General features: G+C 44.5%; 1 protein-coding gene across 5 annotated transcripts in view; it reads right to left on the bottom strand.

The window, feature by feature from the left end:
• Positions 1–12297: 12297 nt before the first annotated feature.
• NFATC2 (nuclear factor of activated T cells 2) overlaps positions 12298–20305 on the bottom strand; it is a 161783-nt gene continuing 153775 nt past the window's right edge. For 4 of the 5 annotated variants that reach the window (XM_072735566.1, XM_072735563.1, XM_072735562.1 and 1 more), the window contains one exon: positions 12298–16869. In XM_072735566.1, the coding sequence (XP_072591667.1) occupies positions 16814–16869 (56 nt within the window). In that variant the 3' untranslated portion in view covers positions 12298–16813. The remainder of the gene's footprint in view (positions 16870–20305) is intronic. The other variant, XM_072735564.1, reaches the window with a different exon arrangement.

Below are 20305 nucleotides of genomic sequence, written 5' to 3'. Positions count from 1 at the left end.
TTGGTTAAATTTATTCCTAGGTATTGTATTCTTTTAGGATGAATTTCTCTTTCAGACAGTTTGTTAGTGTATAGAAATGCAACTGAGTTTTGTATAATGGTTTTTGTACATTATAATGTACAAAAACCATTATACAAAAGTCTGTAACTTCACTGAATTTGTTCTAACAGTTTTTTGGCAGAATCTTTAAGATTTTCTATATATGATATATCATCTGCAAATATAAACATTACACCTCATAACAAAGAAATACAAAGGATCAGGGGCGCCTGGGTTGAGCATCTGCCTTTGGCTCAGGGTGTGATCCTGGGTCCTGGGATCGAGTCCCATGTTGGGCTCCCTGCAGGGAGCCTACTTCTCCCTCTGCCTGTGTTTCTGCCTCTCTGTGTGTGTCTCTCATGGATAAATAAATAGAATCTTAAAAAGAAATACAAAAGATCATAAGGGACTACTACAAACAAATGTACATATAGAAGTAACTGGATAATCTAGAAGTAATGGGTTGATTTCTAGCAACCTACAACCTGCCAGGACTGAATCATGAAGAAAAAGGAAATCTGAAAAGACCAATTACTAATTCAGTCACCTTACTAGCAATCAAAAATCTCCCAAGAAAAACCCAGTACCAGATGGCATTACTGGTGAATTCTATCAAACATTAAAAGAAGAACTAATGCCAGTCCTTCTCAAGCTCTTCCAAAAAATTGTAGAGTAGGGAATACTTCCAAACTCATTTTTATGAGGCCCCTATCACCTTGCTACAAAAGCCAGACCAAAGACCCTGCAATAAAAGAAAACCAGAGGCCAATATCTCTAATGGACACAGATGCAAAAATCCTCAACAAAATACTTGCAAACCAAATTCAGTAGCACATCAAAAGAATTATACACTATCAAGTGGGATTTATCCCTGGGTTGCAAGGATATTTCCTTGCATATACAAATCAGTAAATATGGTATACCCCTTTAACAAAATGAAGGATAAAAATTAGATAACTGTCTTCATAGTTGCACAAAAAGCATTTGAAAAAATTCATCTTTAATGATACAAACTCTCAACAAATTAGGAATGGAAGGAATGTCCCTCAACTGTTAAAAGCTGTATGTATGTGACAAGCTTACAGCTAACCTCATATTCAACAATGAAAAACTGAAAGCTTTTCCTCTTAAATTAGGAACAAGACAAGGATGCTCAATCTGACCTTCCATTCACCACAGTACTAGAATTCCTTGCCAGAGCTATGAAGCAAGAAAAAGATATAAAAAGCATCCAAATTAGAAAGGGAGAAGTAGGGACGCCTGGGTGGCTCAGCGGTTTGGTGCCTGCCTTTCGACCCAGGCATGATCCTGAAGATCATTCAATCCTGGGATTGAATCTCACATTGGACACCCTGCATGGAGTCTGCTTCTCTCTCTCTTATGAATAAATAATAAAATCTTTCTTAAAAAAAGGAAGAAGTACATTTTTTGCAAATGACATGTTCTTCTATATAGAAAGCTCTGAAGACTCTACCAAAACCAAACAAAAAAACCCTGCAAGAATAAATGAATTCAGCAAAGTTGCAAGAAACAAAATTAACAAATCCATTGCATTTCTATACAAAAACAATGAACTATCCAAAAAAAGAAATGAAGAAAATGATGCCATTTATAATAAGATCAAAAAGAATAAAATACTTCAGAATAAATTTAACCTAGGAGGCTAAAGATCTATATGCTAGAAACTATAAAACCTTGAGAGACCCTGAAGAAGACCCAAATAAATGGGAGAGATACTCCATGCATATGCCAATTAAAAGAATTGTCAAATTTCCCATACTACATAGAGCCATCTACAGATCTAAAGTAAACCCTAAGTGGCCATCAATTTTACCAGGAGGTGAATGGATGTGGAGAATGTAATAAATTTATGAGTATACACATACACATACACACACACACACACACACAATAGAGTATGATTCAGCCATAAAAAGGACATCCTGCATTTGAGACAATATGGACGAAACTGGAGGACATTGTGCTAAGTGAAGTAAGTCAAAGACAAATAGTCCATGATCTCATTTATATGTGGAATCTAAAAAAGTCAAACTCCTAGTAACAGAGTAGAGTGGTGGTATCATGGTTGAGGGCTGGGGAAAATAGATATTAGAAGGCATGGACTTCAGTTATGAGATCAGTGAGTTTTAGAAAGCTAATGTACATCATGGTAAATAGAGTTAATAATTACATTTAAAGCTTATTAAGAGAATAGATCTCAAGTGTCCTCACCACACAGACAAAAAAGGCAACCATGAGGTGATGTACGTGTTAAATAGCTTGATTTTGGGCAATCACTTCACAGTGTTTGCATATATCAGATACCTTGTTGTGTACCTTAAATACATAGAATTCTTGTTTGTCAACCATACCTCAACACAGCTGGAAAACAACTAAATGCAAAGGGACTCCCTCAGAAGGCTTTAAGTGAGCATGTGACACCCGAATTTTCTTTAAGCTCAGTTTGGCTGCTGTGTGGTCACTGAGGGCAGGAGTGGGCCAGAGCAGTGAGGGGGCTGCTCTCCCAGTCAGGCGGATCATAAATGGTGGTCCAGGGGGCATGAAGCCTAGAGGTAATTGCAGAGATAGACTCACCAGGATTTGCTGATGTGTGAGCCTTGGGGACAGTGAGGGATCCAGGGTCACACCTGGGGTTTTGGCTGCAGAATGCTTAGGTGATTGCCACACACTGATGGGGAAGACTGGGCGTACTTGGAAGGCCTAGGGGTGGTGGGGAGAGAGGAGACTGGGAATTGGGAAGATCAGGGCACATCGAGTGAGAAATAGTCTATGGCTATCAATAGTCTATGACTTTGAGAAGTCACAAAGGCCATTGCATAAGAGTCTGGGGAGTGGATTGTGAGGGTAAACTCTGGTGCCAAGGTTGTCCTGTGAATCCTTTTCCTCAAGAGCTGTCCTGATGGCATCAGCTACAGAGGGTTCTTGATCAGATCACAGCTACCCTCTGGTATTTTGAGGACCAACGGCAACGGTTCTGGGGTGTTTACTGGGAAGATCTAGCAAGAGCTCAGGGCAAGACACCATCTCTTGGCCCCTAGAGAATGTTTAGGATCAGATTGTCCTTGTACTTCATGTCTGAAGTTCATTGCACTTTGTGTGTAGAGTTTCAGGGTTTGAAATTTCTAGGAAACTAAGAAATCCTGGGCTAGGGAAAAGGATTCCTTCTCATTGGTGATAACTCTGCATCAGCCCGCTTACCAAGCTTGATTTCTGAATTTTACCAGGAGGAAGAAGGAAGGGACTGTTTAGAAGTTTAGAGTGGGTAGCCGTTTTTGGAGAAAGTTTGGTCCAACCCTGTTCAGCAAATGTGCCTCATTACAGCTCTTTCAGCAACCCAAGTTCCTGAAACAAAAATGACTTTCATTTTTTTCTCTTGAAAATTTTTAAAAAATTAATTCTAATATAATTAACATACAATATTACATCAGTTTCAGGTATACAATATAGTGATTCCACAATTCCATACATTATTCCGTGCTCATTATGATAAGTGTACTCTTTAATCCCTGTCATCTATTTCACCCATCCCCACCCACCACCCCTCTGGTGACCATCAGTTTGTTCTCCATAGTTCAGAACCCGTTTGGGGGCACCTGGGTGGCTCAGTGGTTGAGCATCTGCCTTCACCTCAGGTCATGATCCCATTGTCCTGGGATCAAGTCCCGCATCACCCCACAGAGAGTCTGCTTCTCCCTCTGCCTATATCTTTCTCTCTCTCTCTGTGTCTCTCACAAATAAATAGAATCTTTTTTAAAAAATCTGTTTTTTGGTTTGTTCCTTTTGTTTCTTAGCTTCCACATATGAGTAAAATTATATGTATTTGTCTTTCTGTGACTTATTTCACTTAGCAGTATAGTCTCTAGATCTGTCCATGTTGTTGCAATGGCCAGATTTCATTATTTTTCATGGCTGAGTAGTAGTCCATTGTGTACATATACCACATCTTTTTTATGCATTCATCTATCGATGGATACTTGAGCTGCTCCCATGATTTGGCTGTTGTAGATAATGCTACAATAAATATAGGGATTCATAAATCTTTTCGAGTTAATGTTTTCATGTTAAGTAAATACCCAGTAGTGTGATTACTAGATTACAGGCTACTTCTATTTTTACTGTTTTGAGGAACCTCCATACTGTTTTCCAGAATGACTGTGTACCAGTTTGCATTCTAACAACAAGACATGAGGGTTCCTATTTCTCCACATCCTCCCCACCCCTTGTTGTTTCCTGTCTGTTTTATTTTAGCTGTTCTGACAGATATGAGGTGATATCTCCTTGTGGTTTTGCTTTTTCCTGATGATTTATTAATGATGTTGAGCATCTTTTCATGTGTCTGTTGGCCATCTGTATGTCTTTGGAGAAATGTCTATTCATGTCGTCTGCCCATTTTTAATGGGATTATTTGGGTTTTTTGGTGTGAAGTTGTAAAAGTTCTTTATCTTTGGTTACTAACCCTTTATTGGATATGTCCTTTGCAAATACCTCCTCCCATTCAGTAGGTTGTCTTTTATGGATAGTTTTCTTTGCTGTGCAGAAGCTTTTTATTTTGATGTAGTTCCGATAGTTTATTTTTGCTTTTGTTTCCCTTGCCTCAGGAAACAGATATGTTTCTAGATATAGAAAAATATTCCTGCAGTCAATGTAAGAGAAATTACTGACTGTGCTCTCTTCTAGGATTTTTATTGTTTCAGGTCTCACATTTAGGTCCTTGATCGCATTTTGAGTTTATTTTTGTGTATGGTGTGAGAAAGGGATCAGTTTTAGTCTTTGCATGGAGCTATCCAGTTTCTCAGCACCATTTGTTGAAGAGCCTGTCCTTTCCCTATTGCATATTTGTGCCTCCTTTGTCAAAGATTAATTGACCATATAGTTGTGGATTTATTTCTGGGCTCTTTATTCTGTTCCATTGATCTATGAATCTATTTTTGTGTGTGTATGCCAGTATCATACTGTTTTTTTTTTTAATCCTACCTTTTTGATTTGATTACTACAGCTTTGTAGCGTATCTTGAAATCTGGGATCATGATACTTCCATTTTGTTCTTTTTCAGATTGCTTTGGCCTTTTGGGGTCTTTTGTGGTTCCATACAAATTTTAAGATTATTTTTTCTAGTTCTGTAAAAAATGCTATTGGTATTTTTATAGAGATTTCATTCAATCTGTTGATTGCTTTGTGTAGTATGGACATTTTAACAATATTCTTCCAACTCATGAGCATGGAATATCTTTCCATTTGTGTCCTCTTCAGTTTCTTTCATCGGTGTTTTTTTCACCAGAGTAGAAGTATTTCATCTCCTTGGTTAAGTTTATTTCTAGGTAATTTATTATTTTTGGTGCAATTGTAAGTAGGGATTGTTTTCTAATTTTTCTTTCTGCTACTTCATTATTAGTGTGTAGAAATGCAGTGGATTTATGTATATTGGTTTTGTATCCTGCAACCTTACTGAATTCATTTATCAGTTCTAGTAGTTTTTTGAGAAAGTCTTTAGAGTTTTCTCTATATAGTATCATATCCTCTTCAAACAGTAAAAGTTTTGCTTCTTCTTAACCAGCTTGGGTATCTTTTATTTCTTTCTATTGTCTGATTGCTGTGGCTAGGACCTCCAGTACTATGTTGAATAAAAGTGGTGAGAGTGGACATCTTGGTCTTGTTTCTGATCTTAGAGGAAAAACTGTTTTTCACCATGAAGTATGATGTTCACTATTTTTTCATATAAAACCTTCATTATGTTGAGATCTATTCCCTCTAAACCTACTTTGAGGGTTTTTATCATAAATAGATGTGGTACTTTGTCAAATGCTTTTTCTGCACCTATTGAAATTAAGATATGGTTTTTATCCTCTTGATGTGATATACCATATTGATTTGTGAATATTGAACTACCCTTACATCCCAGGAATAAATACCACTTAATCGTGGTGAATTAATTTTTTAATGTATTGTTGGACTTGGTTTACCAATACTTTGTTGAGGATTTTTGCATCTATGTTCATCAGAGATTGGCCTGTAGTTCTCTTTTTCTGTAGTGTCTGTCTGGTTGTGGTATTAGGGTAATGCTGGTCTCAGAATGAATTTAGAGGCTTTCCTTCCTTTTCTATTTTTTGGAATACTTTAATAAGAATAGGTGTTAATTCCTCTTAAAATGTTTGGTAGAATCCACCTGTGAAGCCATCTAGTCCTAGACTTTTGTTTTTTGGGAGTTTTGTTTTATTGGGGGGGGGGGCATTGTTTTAGAGACAGAGCAAGAGCAGAGAGGGGCAGAGAAAGAGGGAGAGAGAGAATCTTAAGCAGGTTCCGCATCCAGGATGGAGCCCAACATGGGGTTCAATCTCATGACCCTGAGATCATGACTTGAAATCAAGAGTTGGCTGCTTAACTGACTGAGCCACCCAGGCACCCCTGTTGGGAACTATTTGATTACTGATTCAATTTCATTGCTGGTAACTGGTCTTTTCAAATTTCCTATTTCTTCCTGCTTTAGTATTGAGAGGTTATATCTTTGTAGGAAGTTATCCATTTCTTCTAGGTTGTTCAATTTAAGGGTATATAACTTTTCATAATTTTCTCATAATCCTTTATTTCTGTGGTGTTGGTTATTCTTTCTCTTTAATTTCTGTTTGTGAGTCTCCCCGCCCCCTTTTTTAAATGAGTCTGACTAAAGTAAAGGTTTTATTTTGTTGCCCTTTTCAAAGAACCAGCTCCTGGTTTCATGGATTTTTTTTCTATTCTTTTTTGTTGTTTCTGTTTTGTCTATTTCTGCTCTAATCTTTATTTTCTTCTACTGGTTTTGGATTTTGTTTTTTCCTAGCTCCTTTTAGGTGTAAAGCTAGGTTGTTTGAGACTTTTCTTGCTTCTTGAGGTAGGCCTATATTGCTATAAACTTAAGCAGTTTTTGCTGCATCCCAAGATATTGGCCCATTGTGTTTTCATTTTCATTTGTCTGCATATATTCTTTGATTTCCTCTTTGACTTCTTGGTTGACCCATTCTTTGTTTAGTTAGTTGCATGTTACTTAATCTCTGTGTATTTTTTTTTCCTCAGCTGTTTTTTCTTATGGTCGATTTCTAGTTTCATAGCATTGTGGTGAGAAAAGATGCTTGGTATGACTTTGATCTTTTTGAATTTTTAAGACTTGTTTTGTGGCCTAATATGTGATCTATTCTGGAAAATGTTCAATGTGCACTTAAATAATGTGTATCCTGTTGTAAAATGGGATGTTCTGAATAATCTGTTAGGTCCATCTGTCCAATGTATTATTCAAAACCACTATTTCCTTATTGGTTTTCTGTTTGGATGATCTATCCATTGTTGTAGGTGGGGTGTTAAAGTCCCTTACTCTTACTGTATTACTATTGATTACTTCTTTTATGTTATTAACTGCTTTTTGTGTTTGGATTGTCCCATAGTTGGGTACATAAATATTTACAATTGTTATATCTTCTATTGAATTGTCCTCTTTATATTAGTGTTTTTTATCTCTTGTTACAGTCTTTGTTTTAAAGTCTATTTTGTCCAATTATAAGTATTGCTTCCTTGGCTTTTCAACTTCCATTTGTGTGATAAAAGCTTTTCCATTTCTTCACTTTCAATATGCAGGTGTCATTAGGAGTATCTCTGAAATGAGTCTCTTGTAGGCAGCATATGTATGGGTATTGTTGTGGGGCTTTTTAAAAATCCATTCAGTCACCCTAAGTGTTTCCTGCTTTTCTTACTCCTACTTACAGTTTTTCCCTTCCACTCAGAGTCCCCTTTAACATTTCTTGAAGGGCTAGTTTAGTGGTCATGAATTCCTTTAATGTTTGTCTGGGAAACTCTATCTCTCTTTCTATTCTGAATGATAGCCTTGCTGCATAGAGTACACTTGGCTGCTGATTTTACCCTTTTAGCACTTTGAATATACCATGCCACTCCCTTCTGGCCTGAAAAGGTTCTGCTCAAAAATCAGCTGAAAGCCTAATGGGGTTTCCCTTGTATGTGACTGCTTTCTTTTCTCTTGCTGCTTTTAAATTTCTTTTTATCTCTACTTTTTGTCATTTTAATTACTGTGTGTCTTGGTGTGGACCTCCTTGGGTTGATTGTTGTTGTTGTTTGTTTTTTCTTGTTGTTGTTGGGGGCTCTCTGTGCCTCCTGGATCTGAATTTCCATTTCCTTCTCCAGCTTTGGGAAATTTTCAGCTATTATTTCCTCAGATAAACTTTCTGACCCTTTTTCTCTTTTCTCCTTCTGGGATCCCATAATGTGAATGTTATTACACTTGATGATGTTGCTGAATTCCCTAAGTCTTTTTTCATTTATTATTTTTTCTCTTTCCTGTTTAGCTTGATTGCTTTTCATTACTCTGCCCTCTGGGTCACTGGTTCATTCTTCTGCTTCCTCTAGTCTACCATTTATTCCCTCTAGTGTATTTTCAGTTTAGTCAATGAGTTGATGGTCTCTGATTGGTTTTGTATGTTTCCTCTCTCCTTGCTAAGGGTCCCACTGAGGTCCTCCACTCTTCTCAAGTCCAGTGAGTATCTTTATTACCATTACTTTAAATTCTCTATCAGGCATATTACTAATCTCCATTTCACTTCAGTCTCCTGCTGTGTTTTGCCTTGTTCTTTCATTTGGGATCTATTCCTCTGTCTCCTCATTTTGTCTAACTCTATATATGTTTCTCTTCTTTTTAAAACAAGATTTTTTTATTTTAGAGGAGAGAACAGGGGAGAGGCAGAGAATCTCCAGTAGATTCCCTGGTGAGTGTGAAGCCCGATGTGGGGCCCAATCCCATGACCCTGAGATCACGACCTGAGCCAAAATCAAAAGTCAGACATTTAACTGACTGAGCCACCCAGGTGCCCCTCTGTCTGTTTCTATGTGTTAGGAAAGTCAGCTAGGTATCCTATTCTTGAAAGTAGTGGCCTTATGAAGAAGAGATTCTATGGTGCCTCACAGTTGAATGTTCCCTGTTCACTGGAACTTCATGCCTCTGGGGCGTCTCCTATGTGTGTTGCATGCTCCCTATTGTGGCTGAGCTGCTTTTGCCTTCAGTGGGCAAGGGATTGGTGCTGTGGGAATGGGATTGGTGTCTGTTATTAATGGACCCATCTGGGGCTGCCTTGGGCTTGAGCTGAGTCAGACCAGGTGTTTGCTGGAGACATGGTAGCACCCAACTGCGGGAGAACGTGGGGACAGGGCACGTGGTGTCAGCAAGGTCCACACCAGGGAAAGGGGACCTGTAGCCCCTAACTACAGCAGGCAGGGCTGGAGGAGGCAAATCCCCAGAAGCAAGTGGGAGGTGGGAAGCAAGGTTTGCAGGAGTCTGCCATGGAGGAGACCTGGGGTGGAGACCTGGTGTGTGTGGGGGGTGCCTACAAGATAACACAGGGGCAGGGCTTGCTGTTAGCGAGTTAGGTAGGGGTTGCTATGGCCTTGCTGTTTCCTGTTAGGTGTCTAGGCAGGGGGCAGGGGGAGGAAAGCGGCACCTGCCGCCAGCTCCTTTGTTCCTAGAGCAGTGTCCCTGCCCCTCTAGCACTGCTCTGGGATTAGTAAAGCAATCTCCCTCCCCTATTCCACAGGCAATTTTCAAACTGCTGCCTCTGTACTTTACATCCACAGGCTGTTTGTTGTGCTGTCTCTTCAAGGTCAAGGACGCAGTTTCCTCTCCCTCCCACCTCTGCCTGAGCCTGTTGATTTTTAAAGTTCCAAGTTTTAAGCCCTGAAATGTGCCCCACCACCCCGCAATTTTCAAAGCCCAATGGTATGAGGATTTGTCTTTCTCGTACAGGCTTCCCAGTCTAAGAATAGTTCCTCTCCCCTCTGTACACTTGTGGCGTCCCTCCAGGGGACAGCCCCGAGGGTCTGTTTAGCTCCCAACCCTGTCTCTGCCCTTCCTGCCCTCTGATGTGGCCTTTTCTCTCCTTTCTGGTGGCCGTCGTGCCGGGTTCTGGGCCATGTACCTGATGTGGTTGTTGCCTCGTATCTGTGGGACAAGGTGAGCTTAGGGCTTCCTGCTCTGCCATCTTCCCCAAAAGTCTGGCCTTCACTCCTTTTCTAAGATTTTATTTATTTGACAGAGAAAGGAGGAGAAACAGACTCCCCGCTGAGCAGGGAGCCCGGTGTGGGACTCCATCCCAGGACGTGGGATTATGACCTGAGCCGAAGGCAGATGCTTCACCACCTGAGCCCCCAGGTGCCTGCGGCCTTCATTTTTTAATGGTCTCTGTGGTTATGCCTCCTTCTTGGGATTATTTCCTATTCAACCCACTCCTGCCAAGAAATCAGTTTCCTTCCTATTTTGTGAACCTGAAAATAGTGTAGTCAGCATTTTGTTGGCTCTTGTCTTACTGCTTCTTAATATTTCCACTTGTTACTAAACCAGTGTTGTGGGTTTAATACATTTTTTAAAGACTTTATTTATTTATTCATGAGAGACACACAGAGAGAGGCAGAGACACAGGCAGAGGGAGAAGCAGGCTCCCTGCGGGGAGCCCGATGTGGGACTTGATCCCAGGACCCCGGGGATCACGACCTGAGCCGAAGGCATATGCTCAACACTGAGCCCCCCCAGCTGCCCCCCAGTGTTGTGGTTTTACTCCTTAGTACAAAACTCCATCATGCTTTCACGTGTAGGAAGAGACCTTCACGGATCTGCCAAGTTGCCCTGATGCAGAGAAGATGCCCCTGGGAGTTTCCCTTTTGTTTCAGGACTTGAAAATTGGATAAGCTCAAGTTTTTTGGCTTTAGCAATTTCTTGTGAAAAGCTGACCTATTGTCAGAGCTCTGAATGCTGCCTTCCTGGTATTAGGAAGACAAAGTCCAACTTTAGGTGAATCTTAAATTTGCCAGGCACTGGGATATTTTATCAGTGGCTAATTATTGTTAACAGTATTAACAATGCCTATGATGCAGGGACTATTCATATCCTCATTTTACATCTAGGGAAACTGAGGCACAGGTTGACTGGCGTTTTCCAAGTGTGACTCAGATATAAATACAGAACACAGATTTATTTTTTAAATGGCTGTATGGTTTTATCCATGTCCTCTGCCTGAGATGACGGGGTTTCTATTCAGGAAAAGCAGTATAAAGTTTTCAGGAAGTTAGTTCATTTAAAGACAGCTGGTGAACCCAGCTACAGCAGAAGCTGTAAGAGGGCAGAAGTACTCATAGAGTGTGTGGGCCTGGGCAAACTGTTTTTATGGGGATCCTGTCTACATAAGCAATTTGGGGACTTCCTCAAATCACTGTTTCAGCACCATTATGGTGACCCAATTTCACATGATCCCACACAAAAAAATCAACTCTTCTACCAGGAGGTCATCTAGAAACCAGGTGGCCCCATAGATGTGGATTCTAGAGCTCTCTGGGGTATCTGGTTGACCTTGTGCTATGAAGAGAAGAGATGGGAACCAACTGGTTCTGGCCAGTTGGGGGGATCTAGCTTCCAGTAGCCAGAACCCATGCAGGGTCCTGCATGTGCTTGGGACACCCCACCATATGGTACTGCTGCTTCCAGGTACTGGAAGGGGGACTTGGAAAGTCTAAGAAAGCACCCCAAAGGAGGGCCATGGCGTGGTAGGGTGGTCATGAAGCACAGCACCCGGGGCAGGGATCCTGCTTCCCTAGGGCTTAAAGGTAGTGCTGACCAGGGGATGAAGTTTGAACAATATGAAGACTTACATAGTGATTATTTTCAAACCTCTGATAACGAAAGGGCCCGAGGAAGAAAAGCTGTTGTAAGGGAGAAGTCAGCTGGAAAGTTCTAGTATTTACAATATCTAATTATGCTTGTGGGTTTGGTAAGAGAGATTTTTTTTTTAATTGTGTAAAATGTTTAAGCAAATAACTGCTTTTCCTTTCAAGTGACCAGCTCAGCCTGGCTGGCTGTGAATGCTCTGAAAGCCTCGGTGAGCTGGCCCAAGGTGGACATTATCAGTCGTCTTTACCTAGATGCTACTTCTAAACAGGTATAGAGAGAGTATAGCAGAGCTGCAATGGGGGGAGCTGGAATAGAAATGGGCGAAGCCAGGATGACCTCATGGCTCTGTGGCTTTGGACAAGTGGCTTCTGCACCCCAGCGTTAGAGGTAAAATGGATCGCGTCTACCTCCTGGGGCTGAGCTGAGGATTGAACATATTCTGAGAATGTGCACGCACACGCACACACACACACAATTTCCTTGTATGAACTCAAAACATAAAGGGTAAATTTGAACAGCCTCTCTAGAGAAGAAAAGATACACCAAAGCAGCTGTTGCTTTCAACTGTTTTATTGCTAAACTATCATGATACAAGCCGTATAAAAATACTTTACATATAGCAAAAATAAACTACATTAAACTGGAGATTAAAAACATTTTGCATAGGAATGTGATGTATTCAAACTTCTTTTAACAGTCAAGATTTCGAAAATCCTAAGCCTTCTAGCACCACCCCGTTGGAGAGCATTCTTTGTATTTGTTAGAGAACTAATTAGGGCGTTGTCAACATTTCTCCCCTCTAAGGGTTGTAGAGGCAATGGGAGTAAGGAAGGTTCTTTAACAAGATGCTCAGGATGCTAAGCTTGTTCTAACCAAAGCCTCTGTCTGCTCGAGCCAATCGCAATGCTGAAGGCACCTGCTCTGCTGGAAACAGTGGCCTTTGCATCCAAACCCTGAACCAGGCAGGCGTTTGGTCTGCTAACAGCCGCATCAAGGCAGAGTGTTAAATGATTTTTTCCAGCACCCAGCACCCCATCTCCTTTTCAGAGGGGCTTGCTTTAGGGACCATCTCTAGCTTACCAATCACAGAAACGTTTGTTTTTAAACAAACTGAGTTAAGATGGTGATGGTGGTTGTAACTCCAGGTACTCCTGAAAGCTGAGGGTAATTGATGTTTGCAGTCCCGGTTCTGTGTGATCCTTCTGTAGCTGGAATGCAGGAAAACACTTGCATTGGCTGCTTTGGCTCCATGAGATTTATTACCCAAGCTCCAGGCTTGGGAGATGGGAGGTTAGGATGTGTTGGGTGGTACCTGCTAAAGGGTTATCCCTCCAAAAAAATGAGTGCAGGAAAGTGTAGCCCAGCTTATCAAGAGTGTCACAACCCCCATGCCTCTTGTAAACATGAACAAAAACTGTTAGCCGGACCTCTGACAGTCTTTCAATTCTGGACAATAGAAAGCACTTGGAAAGTGTTTGACATGAAAATAAACACATTCAGCCCTCCCTTTAGTTCAGAGTGACAAGTAGAACACATCAGCTTCCAATCTAAATGTGACAGCTCCCACACTGGCCAAGGCTGGCTTCCTGAGACCGACGTCTTGGCTACTGGATGTAAACAAGAAAGGCCACATCAGTGCTTCCCAGTTTCTAGAAGGAATCAATCTGATTCATCTAGGGTGTGTCTATGCTGGAAAACTCTGCAGGTCCTTTAGATAATGCGTATGGGGGTTACCTACCAGGATTTGGTCAGCTCTGTAAACATGAGCCTGCCCTTAGGGTTCTGTGAACATTTTCCAGAATCCCATCACAACACAGGCAGTTTTGTTTTTAAATCAAAATCACCTCCTGGACTACTGCTTTGGGGGATCTCAACACTTCATAATTCTCCTCCGTGACCAGAGGAAGGCTCAGAGCTGAAGTCCGTGTCCTCTCAAGCAACAATTAGAAGGTTCCTTCTTCTACAAAGCCATCCCTTACTCCAGAGACACTTTCTTCTACGACTCAGGTGACTCGACAGACTCGGAGGTGGGTTTTTGTGTTTTGCTTTGGTTTGTTTTTGCTTTTTGTTTTTTGTTGTTTTTTTTAATTTTCTTTCTTTTTTTTTTTTTTTTTTTTTTTTTGCTAGAATGAATTACAAAATTTCAAGAATACATCATTTCCCTTAGGGGAAAGAAATCATCAATGTATGTAAAAAGTAACACTTGAAAAAGATTTCAACCATTTATAAATATTTTCTGATTCCAACAGGGGGTGTTATGTGATATTTTCAGGACAGATAAAAAGCATAAAAATACAGATAAGAAAATAAAATTTAATAACCTACTAATTTGGATCGCTCTTATATATTATCAAGCAGCAGTATTTTTGTACAATACAGGAAGACTTGCAAACTTTGGAAATATACTACATTCAGCAACACGGTAGATTCCTGTTGGCAGTGCTACATATTTACATTACCTTGGATGTAGCAAGTGCAAACCTCGACCTGAGATCCTTCTATCACGTGCAACACACACATCTTTACCACTTAGACATCCTTATTTTCTCCTTCTCTTAGAGGATCTTATTGCCTCTTCCCAGACTGAAAAATATTTCATGAGCAATTCCTCTTGGCAAAACTTCCTCCTGGCAATTGTTACCGACCCAACTTTCTTGATAGCTGTCGGCTCCTGATACACATTCTCTTACCTGTTTAGGTCTCAAACTAATGCTTTGGTTTCTCTTTCCTTTGTTATTCGGTAGAGTTGTTTATGAAAGTGCTTCCTCTACTATCCAGCTAGGAGGTCTTAGAAAAAGCTTGTGCGTGCATTAGACACACACACGTACATATGTGGATCCGTACAAGTGTCTGAACTAGCGGGAGGCCCTGTTGACCGACAGAAGACTGATGGAAAACACGTTAGCCCTTGTTCAGCCCATCCACATACGATGAAGCAGAGCAAGTTTGCTACAATAGCAGGAAGGCACTTGGGTAGAACATTCAGATAACCAAGGAAAGGCCAAGTTCCCTCATGTGCAAAAAAAAAAAAAGTTCCTAGCCAGGTCAAGTGAGACCAGATCACTCACCAAACACTTAAACTCTTCCCCAGGAAAGTCAATATTGCTGGAGAGAGAATGCTTTAGGTAAAGCTGCTGGTATAAGGAGTCTTTTTATTAGGAAGAATTTCACATCCCACAAGCTCTGCAATGACAAGTTCTTACTGGCATTTTGTATGGAAGAGGATTTTGCCAAACTTTGTGCTTGAAGAGAGGTCCCCAGCTGTTGGGGGAAAATAAAAGCTAGGTCTTGATTGAAAGGTCACAGCCGGGGGTGTCCGGTCCTCTCTCTGGAGCACCAGGCCCACCACTGGGCCGTAGTCACCGAGCCTCAGGCTCCTGGTCAAGCTATGAGCAAGGTTTAACCTCTATGTCACCTTGACAAGAAAGCCAGGACTTGGAAAACCCACAGCGAGCCCTTAACGGCCACGATTCTCTTCCTGGGCTCCTACCTGGCAGATTTGCAGACTGAGAAATCCCTAAGTGGAGCCTTCCGAAGAGAGCCAGGAATATTTACATTCTGTGCTGATTTACTGGGGAAGAAACCGAATGGCGGAAAAGGAATCCCTGGCTTGTCCTGGGGTGCCCGCAATAAATGCAAACAGGAACACCTCTGTGTGATGAGAACCGCCCCTGCAGGCAACTTTTGAAAGTTTTGTGTGTTTGCAAAAACTGCACCAAAGGAGGAAGACTCTTGAGGACTCGGTGTGTGCAGGGGAGACAAGTGGGGAGAAGATCCCCATATGACCAGTCTGGGCAGAGCTCCTTTCAAGTGAGGGATGCACGTGGGCTGATTCTCTTCGATGCAGAAGCAGCAGCTAATGCAGACAGGTCTTGGGGCGGGGGCGCTTTAAAAGGGTGCAGGTTAAAAAAAAAATAACCAATGAACTTTGGGACTAAAGCCTGAGCTTGTTGTCTCACTTTAAGTCTAGGCCTGCGAGGGAATTCACCCCTTGTCGTGGGGGAACCCACTCAGAGAAACACTTAGGCCTGCCAGTTGCCTCATTTCACACTTCACAAAAAATACCTGTGCTGTTTAATTTTTTTTTTCTTTTTTTCTTTTGCTTGCTGTAGCTCTTCTACGATTCCTTCTCAACATTCAATGCACATGCTGGAGATTCTCCTTCACTAGTTTATGGAAAAGCAGTCTGGCCGCTAGGAAGAAGGCAAGCGAGATTTAGCAGAAAGCCACTGGGTTGCAGGGCTGCAGAAGACGGGCGCTCGCTCCAGGGCCCGGGGTCCCTGCTTCCAGTCCCCACGGCTGGCTGCAGGGGTGACGGGCAGCTGGCCCCGAGAGCTCCTCCTCCAGCCACCCGTGGCCAGCTTTTTGCAGCGGAGACCAACATAAAAGCGTGGACACATGTCATAACTTAACGCTGAGTTTGAACAGGTAATGTCGTGGGGGGGCGGGGGGCCAGAGCGTTTTTGCTTCAGGAGAAAATCGAAAAATAAGGCTGGAGCCATGGCCCGACCGCGGCCTGGGAGAGGCAGTCGGTCCCTAAGGGTGACAGTCCGGCTGCTGTTTTGCTTCGGCCTGGAAGCCAGGCTCTCGGGTCACGTTCCTTTGGTGGCTCTGTGGGAAAACTCCTTTCCTTCAAAAGGTACAGGAGCTGTATCTGTGACCTGGAAAAATGAAGGCAGGGCTGGGGTTTAATCACGGGGCCCACGTCTTCCATTCCCCCACCCCAGCCCGCGCCCCCAGCTCCGCTCTCGCCGTCCTCAGGGCCGCTCCAGCGCGCTGTCTTGTTCAGAATGTGGTTTTGGTCAGCAGGCACTTAAGGTTTGGACGGGACACCATGAAAGTCAACCGAGATGCTCTCTGGGATTTAAGACACAAATCAAAAGGCAGAGTGTTCTCTCTGGTGTGGACACCGAGAGGTGGCGAGCTCCTGAATCGAGTCAGCTTTCTGCCACAACCGTGTCCCGCGGGTGGCCTCCGGGCCGGGAGATGTAACAGGAAAGGAAACAGAGGTGAGGGCAGTGGAAGGCTCCAGGGGGTCAGATACGGAAGGTGTCTTGCTAATGGCATCTTCTACGTCTGATTTCTGGCGGGAGGTCCTGAAAACTCCTTCCTGATAATTTCATTAACTACAAGAGAAAAGAGAAAGAGAAAGGGAGAGAGAGAGAGAGAAGGGGCGAGTGAGCGGGCGCCAACAACACGGATCCGATTAGCTTTCTAGAACCTAACAGCAATGGGGCTGTTTTGTAAAATGCGCTTAGGTTCGGATAAAACCTCTGGATGATTCTTAACATGAGACATGCCTTCCTCTGCTTTTTTTTTCCCCCTGGATGATAATACTTGGTGCTACCGGCGATAGTGAAGGTAACTTTCACAAATCCTGGCAGAAATAGAGCTGGGCCAGAGGGCGGGTTCTCAGGATGTTCGGTCTCTCTGCCGACCACCCCTATTGTAGCATCCAGAAAATACCTACTATGTGACGAAACCATAGTTGACCCACGAAGCAGGCGACCTTTTAGAAAAGCAGCTAGGAATTCCACTAAGGCTAGCCATCAGGGTAGACCATCCCTCTCGGCACAACCAGGAATGTCCCCCACCCCTCCACTGGGGAAGGATCACACGGGGAGTCTTCTGAAGTGGGGAAGGACCTCCCAGGGGTCTGGAAAATTCAGCCACCCCCTCCCGCAGAAGGACTGTGTAATGCCTAGCAGGGAACCAGGGGATGGTGGGATGCCCACCCCTGGCATCAAGAAGCTGGTTCTCTCTTCCCATCTTGCGTCCCTTGTCCAGGGCCCTGGTCCCTGTAGACAAGGCAGCAAAGGTCTGAGGAGGTGGAGCTGGGACACAGGCTTCCTTTGATGTTCTTGGTAAAAAGTGGCTCTCGGTGACAGCCCAGACCCAAGGGAGAGGTGTGTGCCTGCCCTGAGGGGTGTATCCACCGCCGTGTGGGCCTCAGGGCAGCTGACTGGTCCCAGGGGCAGGAGAGGAAAGGAGGGAGGCCCCTCTTGGCTTCCAGGGAAGGTCACCCAGGGTCCCCTGCAGCCCTTCCCCGCCTCCTCCTCCAGGCTGTTTCATTTTCATCTTGCTTTTCCATCTCAAATGGTGGAGACTTGCTCCTACTCTCCCCAAGTTCAAGCTGAGCCCTCCTAGGGCCAGGCTGCCTTCCCCAGAAGACCCCTGAGTGGACCAGTCCGCCAGCCCTGACGTGCGAGGAGTGTGGACGTCCACTGCCTTAGAGCCACCAGAGGCACATCTGACCTTCGGACCCCTGCTCCCAGGCGGCGGGACTTTACCTCTCTGTGCCTCATGCTCTCCCTTTTACAGAGGACGAGACCAGCAGCATGTCCCGATTAGTCCCGTTAGGTGTTGAGGCCCACACAAGCTCCGGGGCCCTGCCTGGTAAGCACCGGTAGCTGCGATCTCACTAGCCCCAGGCTGTGGGAACACGTGCCTGGTGCCAGTGGGTTTTGTTTTGTGCTAGAGCCTGGGCGACCACCGCTCTCTGCTCTTCAGAGACAAGGTGAGCATTTGGGTCCTGCAGCCAGATAGCTCCAGGCTTCGAATCCCATCTCTACTGCCGCTTTGTTCGCTAAACCTTGCCTCAGTCTCCCTGTCTGCAAATGGTTTATAAAAGTCACCTTCCTTCTAGGGCTGTGGAGGAGCTTAGATAAGCTCTTGCAAGTGATGAAAATAGTAGCGTGCCTCGTGTATGGCAGGTGTTGGTAGCATGGTGTGCGCTAGACACACGTATTGGATGGGTAGCGGTGTTGTGAATGTGTACATCAGAACAGCAAACTGTGGATCTATTGGGAGTGACTCAGAAGATGAATTCAGATTGAGTGAACCAACATTAATTGGGCACTTACTGTATACCAGGCACCAGCTTAGCTGCCTCCCAGGAGCCCTCAAGCAGGAACCCAAGGAAGACTGGCCACCCCCACAGGCCCACCCTTCTGTGACCCCTGCCGGGGCCTGGTAAGCAGGGAGGCAGGAGTGAAAGCAGAGTGCCAGGGCGGAGGTGGGGTCAGCGCAGCTTCATGCAAAGCTTTTCAAAGCCCGGATTCTGAAGGGCTTCCTGTTTTCTCAATCTAGGAAACCAGGGGAGTCGATCCTTAATGGAAACGTTCCATAGCCTCGGCTTTCTAAAAATATCTGGGAGGCAGCGAGGCTGGCACTGTGGCCCTCACTAAAGGGTCGTTTCCCTTCTCAGAAGGCAGGGGCCGGGGTGGGATGGAAGGCAGGAGATGCGTCAAGGAGGCAGGAGTGGCTTTCCCCCTGCTTTCTGGGAGCTACTTTCAGGTAGAAAAGCTAATAGCTGCGTCTGGAAAAACTCTGGACACCATGTGCTTAGCCCTTCATGGGGGTGTGGGGAGGCAGCTGTGTTCTCAGGTCCCGAAGGGAGGCCTGCTCAAACCCCACAGAAACCTCTCTCTGGGTAGAGGAACCTTCTCTTGCTCAAACCTCAGAGCTTGCTCTCCTGGCTGCGAATAAGGAGAAAGTTCTGTAGCAGAAGTGCCAGCTGGGTGGCGGCAAGGGCAGTGCAGCCCCGTCTGTCGGGGAGCTGAGAGGGTCTCTGCTCCACCGCTTCCTCCAGAGCCGGGTGTCCTGCCTGTAGGAGGTGTCCCTTCACAGCCAAGGGTATCGGGGGAAGGAAGAAGAGTGAGCGAGGCCACCCTGCCCTTTGAAGCAGTTCCCTGGCGCCCACCATGAAACCCCTCCCGTGGTCCTTCCCCAGCTTCTGTCCTCATGGGGAAGGGGGCTCCTGGCTGCCCTGTAGCAGCTCATTCTCGGGCCCTGGCCTCACTCCCTCGCTCCCGGGCCCCACCTGCAATCTGGTGCCAGCTCCCTTCCCCCCTCAGCTCCTGCCACTGCTCTGCCACGTGGGCTTCCACCCGTACCCCCTAGGTCTCTGTCCTGGCTGCCCACCCCACCCCCGGCCCCCAAGGCCTTTCTCCTCACTCCTCCATTCAGGGCTCTGCTCCCTCTCCTCCGGGAAGGCCGCCCGGGCTCCGCAGTGCACGCCCCTAGCCCCCCTCGGTGGCACTCTCCCTTCCATCTTCTCCATTCATAGGTTCCTGCAATTCACCAGCTGGGGTTTTGTTCAAGTTCTTGTTGAACAAAAGGGCTTCAGGGCATAGGAAGTGCTTGCTGACACTGAACCCCTTTCTGCGCTTCCCTTTTCTGGTTAAGCAGCCTCAGGTCATACTGACCCACTGTGGGCTTGGTCCTCAGCTCTGACTGAGGTCTGAGTGCTGGATTCTATGTCAGCCCTCTACGTTTCATTCATTCAGTAAATGTTTTGAGCATCCGTCCTATGCCAATCTCTATCTTTCCTCCCCCCCGTTCTCAAACTGGGCCACATGCATTTCTCCAAATAGTCCCTCCTCTCCTTGTCCCAACCCTAACTTCCCTTCTGCCCCTGTTCCGAAGCCACCTTTTCATGGAAGCCACCTCCCACTCCTACCCTTGGGCCAGCCCTCCTTCCAAAAGCAAATCTTGAATTCTCATAATGCTTTGCTCACAAACTCCTGGGTCAAGTTAGTTACCTGCATCCCCTGCACACAG

Source organism: Vulpes vulpes, chromosome 14 (genome assembly GCF_048418805.1).
Source record: "Vulpes vulpes isolate BD-2025 chromosome 14, VulVul3, whole genome shotgun sequence".
Taxonomy (NCBI): domain Eukaryota; kingdom Metazoa; phylum Chordata; class Mammalia; order Carnivora; family Canidae; genus Vulpes; species Vulpes vulpes.
This window is presented reverse-complemented; position numbering and strand designations above follow the sequence as displayed.